Here is a 14,864-nt window from a genome sequence, read left to right as displayed (position 1 = left end):
GGAACGGATATATTCTCTGTCTAACAAATGTTAATTTGGAATATCTCTCTTCTACAGACAGGAACAGTGCCTGTGAGATTACAGTACTAGCCTAATACTTTGGGAGGAAAGGTTTCAATAATCTATTTTGACCAAAATATCCCTTGGTATCATTGGCAAATTGCTTACATTTTCCTTTGCCTCAATCCCACATCTGTAAAATGGAGAGGAGCAGCAAATCACAGCTTCTTTTGAGAGAATATATGGGCAAAAAGGAACTGTGTTGCAGTATTTCTTAAGACAGCTACGTCTAGCTGAATTTCTCTGCACATGCAATATGTATAGAGAAGAGAAAGAGACATACATTTACCTATGGGAAGTTTGAGTTTCTTTCGAAGGGAAATCCGTCGGGAGCGAGAGCGGGAGCGCCTGTCTGTGGTGGTTCCGGAGTGAGCCGTGGTGCACTCGGATGTGTCCTGCTCGGACTGGCTACTGGTATCACTCGCTGCACTCTGTGACTTAAACATCTTCCTCCAGAAGTCCTTGCGTCCCAGATTGGCCCCTTGGATTTGCTCATCGCTGGAACAGAAAGTGTGCAAAGCATGGAGCGTGTATTTCAAAACTGTATTTCCAAACTGAAGTTTGGATGCTCAGGGAAATGAGAGCTCCTTTCTGCAGCCCCCCCCACCCCCCCCAACCTCTCTGTTACTTGAGGCTGTTTCATTTTGAACTCCAAATATACTGTTCTTAGTGAGGCATAAGCTTGAAAACACACTCGATATTGTTCAAGACACAGAATAACCATCTTTTCTACCCTTAGGCACTTGTCCACTGTGGCAGAACATTGTCATCATCCCCTCCTCTACCACAGAAAGCTTATCTGCTCTGTCCAGCTGGTGCATATGGGTGAGATAACCCAGACCAGAGAGATGCCTGAAAGGGAGTTATCTCTGGTGCCAAAGAGGTGAGAGCCCCAGCTGACAATGAACATCCCTGACCTTGAGAGTGAGATGTAAAGGGATAAGCGAGGAATCATTAACTGAGAGACACTTTACAACTACAAAAGCTACACAAATTTTCATGGAAGCAGAAGTCACATACACACTCCCTGGAAATGTGTAGGGCTCCCTCCCCAAGCTTGGATGCATTTTCATGGTTACTTCTCCAGAAATTGAGAGCAAAATATTTTTTCTGTATGCCCCATCAGAAACTGGATGGTAAGATACACTGAATCCTAATCTATACTATTTCTTCTCTAGCAGTAATATAGGTATCTTGTTATTATAGTGCACTGAATTGTTAATCACTAGTAGTGCTTCTTTTGTTTATCCTGTGTGGTAAGTAAACTTACTTAGTTAGACAGTTAAATTTGTGTCTATTAAATAAATGATTCATGTAATAGGCCTAATTGACCATTATTAAGAACCTGAGAAGTGAGAGCAATCTGGAGTACAGGTCACCCCTAAAAAGAGTTACTGCTAGAAATATGAGTCAAAGGCAGGACTTGTTTAAGCTCTCCTCTCCATTCATGTCATTCCAATTTTTAGTTTCTACATATGAAAGTAAACCACTTTCTTTATGTCAAAATGAACTAGGTTTATAAGACCACATTAGTAATTTCTACAAGCATTTGTACCAGAAAGCTTTAGGACATCATGACAGCCATTTGTGAACCTGCTCATTAAGTACTGGAATTGGGACAAAATTTTTTACTATATTCTTGAGATGTCCCATGCCTATGGCAGGGCTCAGAGACAAAGAACTTGCCTGAATTCTCCAGAGCAGTAAAAGGCTTTGTTATCCTTGCTGTCTCAGACACAGTGAGACTTTGTGGGCTCAGGTAAGGCAGGAGAATATGTGATGTAGAGCTCTGGGCCCTTGTAGAAGCAATGTCTTCATGCAGTGCATCTCAAAGCTCATTAACAAGACAGACATATATTCAGAGGAGTTAAATGACTTGCCCAAAATTACTGAGGGACCGGTGGCCATTTGTTGAATTTTCTAAAACTCTTGAGAGTATTGTTTAATTAATTGTAAATGGCAAAATTTCTTTGTACATAGATTTCAGTTGTACAATGCCAACAGCAGGTTGATTCCCTGTGCTGAAAAGGGAACTACAGCTCTCTTCAGAGACTGTGTGCCCAAGGCAGGACAGGAATGGGCTGGCTCTCACTGAAGCATTAATGACCCTTAGCAACAACTTGGAAGTAGAAAATTAATAAAATCATCACCCAAGAGCACAAACAAAGCTTGGAGAACAGTTGTGGTTAATTCTCTGAGGAATTAACATCCTATTCACTGCTATGGCAGTATGGAACACCAGTAACAAATCTACTGCACTGTCATTTGAAAATCTCTGCTGTTTCCCTGTCAAAACCAGGATGGCAGCAATAAAAAACAAGCATTACCTGGTTGTTTGCAGTAGCTCCAGTGTGGACACTCAACAGCTTGTTGTACCACCCAAACAGCCAAGTCTGCTATCCTGTCCACTTGTGCTAACCCCAGAAGGAAGCTGCTGGCACTAACACATTGAACAATTCAGTATTTACTTACTGCTCTGGAGTTTGCATTGGGCGGCTGGAGACGTAACTCCGGCATTCATCAGGGGCAGCTGAGGCCTGCCCTTTGTCAATGATGACACTTCCTGCCTCAGATCTGTACAGACAAGATAAATCATCAGCCAAAGGAAATGGGTGGCCCATCTCATGGTCATCACACAGAACTGGATAGGGAAACCTGCAAAGCAGCTTTGGAGATGTACCCTCTCGTTAGCAATTTACTGTCTTTATGTACATATTATTCCCAAAAAAGGCATCAGCTCTTAGCAGCAAAGCCAAGGTTTTCAGCAGGTTCTTCAACTTTCTTAATCCTTCTTCCCAACAATTTAATATGACAAATTCATCAAAGCACCAGAGGAAATTTCTTTTTGGTAAAGAAGCATGTCAGTATTAGATTTCTTCTGGGACTTGTTTTACATACCAGGGTTTACCTGTCAGAAAAATAGGTACACATCCCAAAGGATGTGATGCATATTAAGAAGTACATCCACAGAGTGTTCTGCTTCTTAGTTCTTTTAACCTTTCCTTATCCCTGTGTTTCCATAGCACTGTTCTCTTATGCCTCTTATATGAGACTGCCAATGCTTTTCTCTGTAAATTTGTTGCAGTCTCAGACCATTACATTTCAAAGGAGGCTGCTGCCACAGCACAAGTCTGAACATCAAGAAGTGACATGCTATAAAGACAAAACAATCCCTTGGACTTCCTACATTTGTGTTCAGCACAGATAGTCATGGAGTCATATGCAAGTCAGTCATTTACATTCTCCCTCCTGATACCCACCTTTTGCTGCCAGAAGGTTTTGGGTCTTGCTCTGCTTCCTCTGTCTTTTTTCCTGGTATTAACTTTTCAGCACTGTCCAGGAGGGCACTGAGCGCCACTCTCCGAAATACATTCCCATGAGCCTCCTTGATGAACTGGACCAGCTGTCGGATATCACAGTACAAGCCCTGAGTAGCAAGACACCATGAAAAAGAACAAATTCAGTCTGCAGTTCCTGAGGAAGCAGTGAGAGTCAACAGTTCCTGAGGTACTTCACCAGGCCATTACTTCTCCTCTGGCTGTTGTGTGATCTGCTCTTCAGGTATATGGTTTGTGGTTTTTGGCTGGAAACTCATAGTGCACTCAGAAGAAGCAGACAGGGAGGAGCGTTATTATGGAACATGATCTGCAGTGGGATACAGCAGATGGAGAGGTATCAGAGACTAAGAGTCCTGTGAAATGAGGGAGCTACAAAGATGACTTAAAGTTTGTTTTATACCACTCATCAAGACCACAAACTTAAAAGGCATGAAATATCTCAGATGCACATGACAGGATGCAGAGTACAAACAACTGCACATTTTTTTCAAAACCAGTGGGTGTCTTGGGATTTTTTATTTTTCATTATTTTAGAGCTTCACATCATATGAAGAGAGAGGAATGACTCACTCATTCCGCAGCCTACCTTCTGCACTCAAGGCCCATTTTAGTTCTGAACATTCATACACATCTGTGATGTGCAAATCACCTCTATATCTGAGGGCAAGGGGATGGAGGGAACAGTTTTACAGGGCTTGATTTTTGATCTGTGAGCTTTCTTGAAAAACCTTGAATTATTCTGAAAATTCCTAGCAAGGAGCAAAGGAAAACAAAACAAAACAAACCCAAAGAAACAAACAAACAAAAAAACCCACAAAAAACCCCACAAAAACAAACAAAAAACCCACAAAAAAACAAAACAAAACAAAGAAAAAACTAAAACCAAACCAAACAAAAAAAACCCAAACAAACAAAAACAACAAAAATAACCCAACAAGCTTATAATTTCACCCGTATCCTGATTAAGGCTTTTTCAAAAAGTAAGATATTGACCACAAGACTGACTTTAAAGAATGACAAAACAACAACAAATCTGCACACATGCTCTACATGCTGTATTCTCCATACAGGCACATATAACATTTTTACCCTTAGGGATAAGTTTCACCTTACACACTAAAATAGAGTCTAGAAAGATACACAGTTTATAAGAAAAATTTACACTTGGTGCTCCTAATCTAGGTCAAATAATGGGGCATGTTTTTCTGTATGCCAACAAACAAACTCTGATGAGAAACATAACTTTGATTGAACATTCCAAAGGAGGAATATCCATAAGAACTAGAGGATTTGGACCTTTGGTTTAAGGTGTTAGTGTGGTTTTCCTTCTCCTACTCCCCTCACCTCACAGAGCAGTACTGCCCCTTCAGCTGGCTTCAGTGTCTCTACACCTCTGCTGTAAGGATTCACGAATACAAGAATGTTTCTTGTTTGCTTCCATCAAAAATCCTGATTTCTGATGATAAAGCAGGTGGCCTGAGCCTAGCTGCTTGAGTACACCAGTTTGGAGGGAGAGCACTCATGTCATCCAGCCCACTGACTGCTCTGGGAAGACAGAATGTGCATAGCAAAAAGCAACACCTTCCTTTCCTCCACGTGTTCAGTAAATTGAACGTTTGTCTAAGCCTTGGGAAGATCTATTCAGTTGCTGTTCAGTAATTCACAAAGTCTGGCACCCATGGGCCATGTGGTTAACCAAGTGAACTGCCTTTGACTTTGCTGAAGGTTGATTCATGGCAGCTATGGCCCTAGAATCATAACTGATTTAATAAAATGAATCAATAACTGAGGTTGGAAATGACTGCTAACATCCTTGAATCCAACCAGATTCAAGATTCACAGAACTGTCAAGTCCACCAAAAAAACATGTCCCTGTTTCCATGTTCATGTATCTTTCAAATCCCTTCAGGGACAGTGATTTCACCACTCCCCTGAGCAGCCTAATACCTGACCTCCCTTTTCAGTGAAGAAATTTTTCCTAATATCTAATGTAAACCTCCTCTGATGCATCCTGAGATCAATTCCTTTTGTCCTGTCACTTTTACCTGGGACAAGAGACTGACCCACACCTTGCTGCTAACTCCTGTCAGGAAGTTGTGGAGAGCAAGGTCCCCCCTGAACCTCCTTTTCTCCAGGCTAAGCAACCCTGTTTTCCTCAGCTGCTCCTCATAAGACATGTGCTCCAGACCCTTTCCCAGCCCCATTTTCCTTCTCTGGACATGCTGTAGCACTCCAGTGTCCTTCTTTAGTGAGTGGCCCAGAACAGACCCCAGATTCTGAGATGCAGCTTCACCAGTGCCCAGTACAGGGAGACAATCACTGCCCTGGACCTGCTGGCCACGCTATTGCTGATACAAACCAGAATTCATTGCTCTTCTTGCTCATTAATCCTTCCAGACTGTGCTACTTATCCACTTGGAACACCACAGAAGCTGCTTGAACAGAGAAGAAATTTTCTTTCAGACTGCCCAGCTTTTTTCCTGTCTGAGACCCCAGGTTCCAAGCCAGACATGCAAAAGGACATCACATTCGTATAATTTTTATAGGCTACATGGACCATCATTTGCTACATGGATTTGGATGAACTGAATGAATTGTTCACTGCAAAGTCTCACTCATGACACCCAAGTGAAAAAGTAAGTTTGTTAATGTGGCATCAAGTGCTTACCAGGTTTTCTGGGCTGTGGAGCTCATGTGTAGTGGATGCACAGCGAGTGATCAATGACTTGAACATGGCACTCACAATAATACCTTCTACACTTTGGGCTGTAGACTTGTTGTCCACTGTGCTGAAGTTATTCCCAAATCCAGCCTTATCTGTAAAATTCAAGTATAAGAAAGCCATCTTGTTGGGAGCAGTTCAAAAGAGAGAGTTTAAAGACAGATGTAAAGGGATTAGGGTACGTGAGACAAGGACACATCCCCACCTAATATCCTGTGCTCAGTTCTCACAATCCCACCCCACAAAAATATAGCAGAAGCAAAGGGTAAAACAAATGATAAGCATGAAAGCTTCCCAGAAATAGCTGTATTATGAAAAAGGATTGAAAATATCAGGACAATTCTAGCTTTGTTTAATGCACGTCTCTCATTTAGAGAAGTGCAGAATAAGGCTTAAAATTTGAAAAATAACTCCAGCTTTTCTAGTTACCATTCTAAGGGATAAGAGATGTTTGATTAAGCAGCAAAGTGACAACACCCATGAAATGAAAATCCTTTGAACTGTGGGAATGCTTTTCTTGGAAAGTACACAAGGACACCAAGCTTTCAGAAAGACTCAGAAAATAATTACACATTCACATGAATTTAAAAACCATCCCAGTTTCCTGAGATGAGAGAAAAGACTTGCAAGAGCTGCATGAGCTGCCATGCTCCAAAGAATAAGCCAGTCAATAATTGCTGAATACTTAGGGAAATGTCATGTGGAAATCTTCCTCATGAAAGATGGCTATGTAATGTTCTTTGATGCCATCTCTGAAATTTCTGACATCAAAGACTGTTTTTAATTAATTTTCATTAATTTTAATTAATTAGTCAGATTCCCCCCCAGGAGCTATTCCTCCTCTGTAAACAGTCATTCTTAACTGTTGTTTCATGCAGTGACCAAGCATAAATGTTTGATTGTTCTAATATAGCACATATTATAATATAATTTTCCTAATTTAAAAAAATCCTCAAACCTCCCTATATGCACACATGCATGCAGATTTATAACTGCAGGCACATCCATCTGTGTGTCCATATTCTTGCTCATTCAAGCCTTTCTTGCTGCTTACTCCCTCATCTGAGGCACCACAGAGGGTTTTAAAGCTCAGTTATATCTCCATTCAGAATAAACCGTGTGTTAAACAGGCCATTCCACCTGGTGCCTTGTCGTGTCATGAAGCAGAAAACTTCCTGCCTGAGGTATCATTTAATGAAAATCTCTTCTGTGAAGAGCCACAGACAGGAGGTAGGATGAATCAAAGGGAGCCCTTCAATTTCAGGTGCTCTGCGTGCTCTGAGATCTCAGGGCAAGATCACTGGGTGGTCAAATCCAAAGTGGTCCAACTCCCTTGACCCCCACTGGCTAAGGATACAGTTTATATATTCTGAGAGCAGAAAATCACATTTTGTAGTTTGTAAAGGACAAGAATGTGGCTTCTTTCTGATGGCACAGTTTAAGAATACACAAGTGACAGGTTCTGCTGTCAGGTATACTTACTATCAGTGACTGGCTCCATGCAGAATCCTAGTAAAGCATGCAGGAAATCCACCACATTATTGAGAGAATCCTTGTTCACATAATCTCTCACCGTCTGCCGGAATTGCATCTTATCCAGTTTGTACAGTTTGGTGAGGCAGTTCTGGGCCTACAACAGTGTCCATCAAATCATATCACATCAAAGTACATGTTCAAGTTTTGCTAGCAAGAGCAAGGTAATTTTGCACTTAGCCAGTGCTCTGCTGTCTCTGAATGGTCCCATAACAAGACAGGTTCACCTCTGGAGCCAACAAGAATTTCAACACAAAAGAGAGTGCGCCGCTCTTTGAGGTGGTGATAAAGCCACTACCAGCTGTATCTCAAGTTCTCTTTTCCCCTGTCCAACCCCAAAGTAAATTCTCACTGGATGCAAATGAACTGGGAATGTACCACCTCTGTCAATGCTCAGTGCCTTGGTGGAACAGGTTTTTAGCCTTAGGCATCTGATTTTCACCCTCCAGCTCAGACCCAATCTACTGAATGCACCTATACCCAATGACCAATTTACATCATATGAAACACTAACTTTTTACTTAAAATTGTCAACTTCTTATCACAAAACTACCCATCCTACTGGGACCCCATGCAGCCTGGAGTTAAAAGAATCTAAAATATCATCTCTATAGGAAACATGAACTCTGCTGTTATCTACAATAGGGTGCTTAATTTTTCAGTAAACTCAGACATGATTGTCCACGCAGTCAACACAAATGATGCATGCAAAGCAGTTTGGCCAGACAAACACACAGAAAATGCAGCAGACTCACACATGTAGGAAATTATTTTTCCTCAGTTCAATGGGCCTGATAAGAACCTTGGTTCCAAGAGACATATTCATTTATACTTCATGTTATGCATGGGTCTAAATGCTTTGCTGGCTCAGCTCCAACAGAAATTGTGATGAATATGGTACCTGCTCGACCAGTGCTCTATGCAGAACCTTTCTAGTGTTCCCACTGGGACTCTCTCACCCCATCTTGTCCAGCTGTGTGCACTCCTGCAGTACCTGGAAATCTAGCTAACACAAGAACGCTGCAAGGATACAGAGCAGCATATCCATCTCTGAGAAATCAATCTCAGAGCCCAGAACCTAATTATAGCTCTGTTGGCATGGCCCAAGCTAACTAAAGCCACGGAGAAGAATCTGGTTCACAGGCATCCCGTGGGATTAGTAAATTCTCATTATAGTCATGAAAAATGCTCCCTTCTGCAAGCACACGAGGTGAGGAGGAGGCATGCACTGAGAAGGCCTTTGAAAGGCCCCCATTTAACCAGGAGTTGGACCAATCTCAAACTCTTCTGGATTAAAGCTGATGTCTGGGCTACATTCTGGGCCCTTTCCAATGCCTTAACTGGGGCAGAACTCAGTTAAAAATTAGAAAATTAGAAAATCAGGAATCAACAGTGATGACCTACCATATCCTTCAAAAGGGCAAGAGTGAGCCTTTTACTTCCTTGCAGAACAGCAGAACAAATACAGTTCAAATACAGTGCACTCCAACTACCAGGAGCTGATGGAGCAGCCCAGCAGCAATCAATCCTAATCACCCTTAGGAAAGAATACCTACAACCTTAGACTTCTGGATTTACATAGGCACCCCAAGATAGCTGCACCTCTTGTAAATAGCATACTCTTGGGGTACTGTCCTGGGAAAAATTGCTAACACCAGCTCACACATGGGATTTGCTCCCGTGTATCGTCCCAACCCATCCACTGGGGGGGTCAGAAGCACCCTGGGCCCCAGATGTGCTCTTAGAAAGCCCAGGGACTGGAAGGCAACACTACAGCTGAAAATCTGCTAACAGCTGGGCTGCAACACAGCCTGTGAGCTGGGGAAAAAGCAACACATTTACTGTCAATACAGGGAAAGCTACAGAGAGGGCAGGCAGCGATCTCAGCAGCTGATGTCGACAAGGGGGGGACACTTTAATGAGCTTTAATTCTCTTACATTCTCCCGGAATACCTGGAGTCTCAGGCGATCTCCAGAGAGCCCTCGGTGTCCTTCTCCACAACCATAGGCACAGCCCAAGGACTTGACAATTTTGATCAGCATTGTGAGTGCCAGCCTATGGGTGCTGACAGATGGGCCTTCATCCTGAGGGTCACAGAGGGAAAGACGGTGTGTAACCCTGGCACAACCACTGGCATTTTGTTAGCATTTTACTTCTGACAAACTGCTTTCCATTTCTCATCTCAGGCACTCCATTACTGAGTTGTTATCCAAGAAGTGTTCACTCCAATTATTTTTCAAGTTTAGAGACCAGACCCCTTAGAGCTCCCATCAAAAAGTTATGCTCTAAATGTGAAGTCCCTACACGCTGCTATGCGTACCATTCAGAACTTACTTCAAAAAATTATCCCTGAAAAACAGAGTTGGCTTGGCTGAGTAGAAAACCAAGCATCTTTTAAAAACATCTTAGATATTACACTACTATAAATTGCAACTTCAGAGGTCAGCAATATAGCATCTCTTGTCCAATTCTCATAGCAATACTGAAAAATGTATGACTTCTAGTAATCAAATAAAAGAAACTGTGTGCACACACTGGGTTCCATTTTTCCTTTACAAGTTATGAATAATAAACCTGAAAAAAAAAAAATCATTGTGATCGAGGGTTTCAAACACTTTGTCAAGATATTGAAAATGTCCATGCCAGGCTCACAAACTCCATTTTTGGCAGCTGCTTCTCTGGAATAGTTACAGTGCTTGAATTGCTAATCATGTTTCCTCAGCAGAATCCCAAGTGAGCACCAGAGCAAGACAGAAGGGCAGCTGCATTCACATGCATGCTCAGTCTTAACAGACATTACAGTACATTTGGAATTGTACAAAGAGAGAAGGAAGACAAACCTTTTCTTGTTTTTTGTCATTCTTCTCATATGGCCCTCCTCCTCCTCCACCACCTCCATCACCTCCGCCACCCCCGCCTCCTCCACCACCTCCTTCTTCTTCTCCATCTCCAGCTCCACTAATTGGAGGTGGCCCAAAGCCACAAGCTGAACCAGAAGCAGCCCCTTTAAGCTGGAAGGATCCTTCACTTGGTCTCTTTTCAGGGGCCTCATTTTCTTTGTTGTCGCTCTTCCTCCGAACTTTCTCCACACAGGGCACCACGCCAAGCTGCAGTAAGCACTCCACGATGTTCAGTGCCACATCACAAATCCGGGAACTGATGTCGTGGTTCAGAACCAAGTAAACAGCCTTCAGGACCACCTGAGAGATTCAAACACCGTATTTAAAGCCAGAATTACTTTCCCTCCAAGTAATATTTAGTGCCTGGAAATTTTAGATTCCAGAAACTCATTACAGTACAAACTCTGAACAAATAATGCACAACCCTAAACACCAAAAGCCTACAATCTAGATGCCAGACAGGAATCCACAGGCTGAGCACTGTCAGGCTGAAAAGAAAACCATGAGATAACATCTGTGAGCCTGAGAACACTGCTACAGTGCACCAAGAGCTGGCAAATTGTTAAGGGGAAAGCAGAAAAAGTGAGGTTTAAGGTGCTAGAAGAAAGGTGCTACTCAGTATTATACTATTTTATAGGGAATTTGGTGCATGCCCCAGGAACACAGCCATTACGTAATACCACTTCAGATCCAATGTGTGCATTCCACATGCACATGCGCTCCTTGCAAGGAGTAACAGGAGTTGCAGTGTCTCAGAGGAGACTTTCAGGATATGCACAAATGTATCTGACTGACCTTTATATACTGCTGAGAGAAGTCATATAAACAGGTGGAGGAAAAGCCCATCAAACCCCTGCTCTCAATGGTACAGCTATATTGACAGAAGAGGGACCTGGCTTTCCTCATTCCTCGCCAATTACCGAGAGATCCAGCATGCCATTCTTGTGGACAAAGCTGTTGGTTCCATCAATGTGATCCGTGTCCTCCAAGCAGCTGTAATTGATGCAGGAGTCCGTCAGGCTGCGGGGGAGGTTGGCACATGCAAGTGGCTCGTGGGGCATCTCAGGGATGGGCACCTGGTTGCAGAGCTTCCTCATGTGCTCATTGAAGAAATCAGCGTACCCCACGTTGAACGAGGCCAGGGTAGTGTTGAAGGTTGCCACAGTGATGGTGGAGATCTGGGACCGCACTGCAGGGAGGAAAACAGCTGCCTGTAAATTCCTACCTCTGTAGTTATGGAATGGAGGATTGAGGCTGAGCCTGTCTAAAGCGAGCAGCTCTTAAATTGGCTCATAATTCCAAAAGAAAACACAAGTTCCTAATTCCTATCATGAGTACGGGCATCAACTCATTTCCTCTTTTAAGACAGTGTAAATTAGAACAACCCCAAGCTTGTTCTAGCAGTTCAGTTCTCTGGCAGCTTAAGCTGACCTCAGCTAAATGGGAAGTCAAGTAGTTCAGGCAACTCAGACATTCTAAATCTAATTCAAATGGAATTTTCTCCCTGCATTAATCCAGTGCCTCATCTTAAAAGCAGCAGTGCCCCTGCAAGACAAAGAGAAAGCATTCTGCAGCTGAAAGGCAGGGGTGAAAGTAGTGGAACTGCAGCACAAATTTGAAACAGCTTTCCGAGTCGCATCAGTTTGGAAAATTTCATCACACCAGTTGAAAAAAACAGTACCTGAGACAGTCTAAACCATCTCCAAAATGCATAGCTGTCTGATGAAAAAGGTACTGCAGTCTTAAACTCACAGTGTTCAGAGACAGGAACTTGGAATTGCTCAGGTTACCAAGCCGGCTGTAAGTGCAAATTTTTATCAGGGATGCCTCATGTTTTTAAAACTCATGCTGATTTCCAGGCAACAGTGTTAGTAATTTCCCACACCTAGTGCTTTTTAAACCTACCCTCTAGTGCAAAAAGATACTAGGTGCCCCCTAGGGCTGTTTAGACCACCAAGTGCCAGTTACCAGTTGCCAGTATAGTAACAGGGCTAGAGAATAACGAAGAACCTCTTCCTATGGCTATTAAATATATTCTAATTCATAAACTAATTGCATCTAATACATTTAATAAGCAATGGCTCTGGTTATATTATGGAAGCAGCAACTCACCAGAGTGGCAATCACATTTCCTGACAGCTTGTGCAGTCCTGCTAGCACTGAACTGGCATTGTTAATTAGGAGAAAAGTTCTAGGACCAACAGCAGTACCATGAACTAAGCCACAGTTTGGTCAATGATCAGGGCAGCAATTAGCTGCTTGTATCAGAGAATTTCTTTCTGGCAAGTGTGATTTTTTAATGGCATTCACTGGAATTTGTATTGTGAAGATAACAATAAATATTGTATTAGGATATTTTGTTCCTGAGCTACCAAATTTGATCATTTTCCAAGGGCAGATTTCTTTTGTTTCACTGATTTTTTGCTTAGTTTATTTCAAAATGGATAACAAAAATCCATATTCAAATCCTACACAGAAACATAGAATAATTCAGGTTGAAAAAGACCTCTCAGATCATCAAGACCAACCATTTCCCTCTTCAGATCTACTTTAAAGCTCTTTCAGTGAGCCTTGACAACTCCTGTGCAAAGATCCTTGTCCCACTTCAGGTCAGGAGTAGCCTGTCTGTCACCAACAGACCTGGTGTCATGTAAACCAACCTGTGACCAAAACCCCCAAAATTCTGACAGTGTCATCAGGAGCAGAGCCAGGTGCTGATCTTCTGGCTCTTCCTGCTTTCCCTCATCATTTCCTACAACTGGAAGGCTACAAGAGAACACTATTTTTGCCCCTCTTACCTTAACCAGTCATCACAGACCCCTGAAGTCTCTCTTGATTACCCTGGGACTTGTAATTTCATTGCTACCTTCCAGAAAAATCAATAATAGATAACAGGAAGCTTTCTCTTCACATCTGTAATCTCCCCTTGCAGCACCCCACACCTATCATGCACCCAGGAAGGTGGGGCAACCACAGATGTGCCCACTGCACCAGGCAGGGACTTGTGCCATTGCCCCTGTCCCTTAAGGGCCTGTGTTCAGCCCAGGCAGAGACAAGAGAAGGATTCCTCCCTGTCACAAGTCACATCTATTGTCTCTGTCATTCCAGTCACACTGGTATTGCCATTTCTCCAGAGGCCTCCAAGACACTGGGCCCTCAGGAAGACTTCCAAGCCAGGCCTCTAACTGGAATGAGGAGAATTAAATAAAAAACCTTGTGATTTCCTGCAAAATCCAGCAGCTACTTACTGCATAGAGGTGTTAAATACCACAAATTTCCCCGTGAAACCACTAAAGATAGCAATACCAAGTTTCTGTTCACACTTTTGTGTTGTGCTAAGGCAAGAAAACCCCAAACCATGCCTCCTCCCTGCTGATGGCCGCCATTTTTTTTAACAACTGCACCAGATAAACACGAACGGTCTGAACCCCTCAAGAGACAGAGAATCAAAAAAGGAAAAAAAAAAAAAAAATCAATTAGTCACATACACATAGAAACAGCGACACTTCCTTCCACTTTTTTGGGGTTGATATTTCAGTGGAACATCTGTCCTGAATTTACCTTCTTTGACTGTGTTGTCTCCGTGGCTGTTTGAGGGGTCTGGCAGTTCAGAGACCAGCGTGTGATGGGAGTGCGAGTGCCTGGCGCTCAGTCCCTCCATCTCCGTCGCTGTGTCAGAGCTCCCCCTCCGGGTGAACTTTCCTAGGGCCATGAAAGAAATGGATATTCTGTTCAGTTGCCCGAGGGGTAACTGCTGGCCACAGCAGCTGAGGTTAAAAATCAAAGGGTTGGAGCCTGTAAAAATCAAGGCTTTTCAGCACACTGCGAGGCAGAACCGAATATTAATATTATGGTGGAATCCCTCAAGCAGGTTCAATGTCATAGATACCAAATGACCCAAACTCTCTGTATGATTCCACCCTTTGGGGCATGTTATAGGAATTTAGTTCCTTCTCCTCTTGCCCCTAAAAATAAGTATATTAGGATGAGGAGTGCTAAGGCAAAGGAAATCCTTCAAGAATACAAAAAAATACTGGTTAGTTAACTTAGAATCTTGAAGTAGCAAATTTTTTGGTTCACTGTACCTCTGCAATATCAAGACCATATAAGCCTCACTGAGAAAATATTCTATTTACATTGTATCCAATATGCACTCCAGGATAACTGTGAATAGAACTTTTTGGCATACTAATGACACTGTTAATGATCCTAATGACACTGCTGCTAATAATTGTCACGCTAATGATACTGCTGCCTCTCCAAAGATTTCTCTTTTACAGAAGAGAATGCAATCATTCTTGGAATCTATT

The 14,864-nt window shown here is 42.6% G+C and overlaps 1 protein-coding gene across 5 annotated transcripts in view; it reads right to left on the bottom strand.

Moving 5' to 3' along the window:
- The window catches only part of UNC80 (unc-80 subunit of NALCN channel complex), a 123,452-nt gene that overhangs the window by 84,219 nt on the left and 24,369 nt on the right, over nucleotides 1-14,864 (bottom strand). For 2 of the 5 annotated variants that reach the window (XM_088058804.1, XM_088058807.1), the window contains exons 11-19: nucleotides 14,116-14,256; nucleotides 11,475-11,743; nucleotides 10,495-10,854; nucleotides 9,592-9,738; nucleotides 7,603-7,750; nucleotides 6,067-6,215; nucleotides 3,321-3,487; nucleotides 2,533-2,634; nucleotides 344-558 (exon numbers count right to left, since the gene is read on the bottom strand). In XM_088058804.1, coding sequence (XP_087914930.1) covers nucleotides 344-558; nucleotides 2,533-2,634; nucleotides 3,321-3,487; nucleotides 6,067-6,215; nucleotides 7,603-7,750; nucleotides 9,592-9,738; nucleotides 10,495-10,854; nucleotides 11,475-11,743; nucleotides 14,116-14,256 — 1,698 coding nt within the window. The remainder of the gene's footprint in view (nucleotides 1-343; nucleotides 559-2,532; nucleotides 2,635-3,320; nucleotides 3,488-6,066; nucleotides 6,216-7,602; nucleotides 7,751-9,591; nucleotides 9,739-10,494; nucleotides 10,855-11,474; nucleotides 11,744-14,115; nucleotides 14,257-14,864) is intronic. The other 3 variants (XM_088058805.1, XM_088058806.1, XM_088058808.1) reach the window with 2 other exon arrangements.

The sequence above is a fragment of the Pseudopodoces humilis genome, chromosome 8 (assembly GCF_049639895.1).
Source record: "Pseudopodoces humilis isolate 2021_Gansu_Grassland_sample_001 chromosome 8, ASM4963989v1, whole genome shotgun sequence".
NCBI lineage: Eukaryota > Metazoa > Chordata > Aves > Passeriformes > Paridae > Pseudopodoces > Pseudopodoces humilis.
This window is presented reverse-complemented; position numbering and strand designations above follow the sequence as displayed.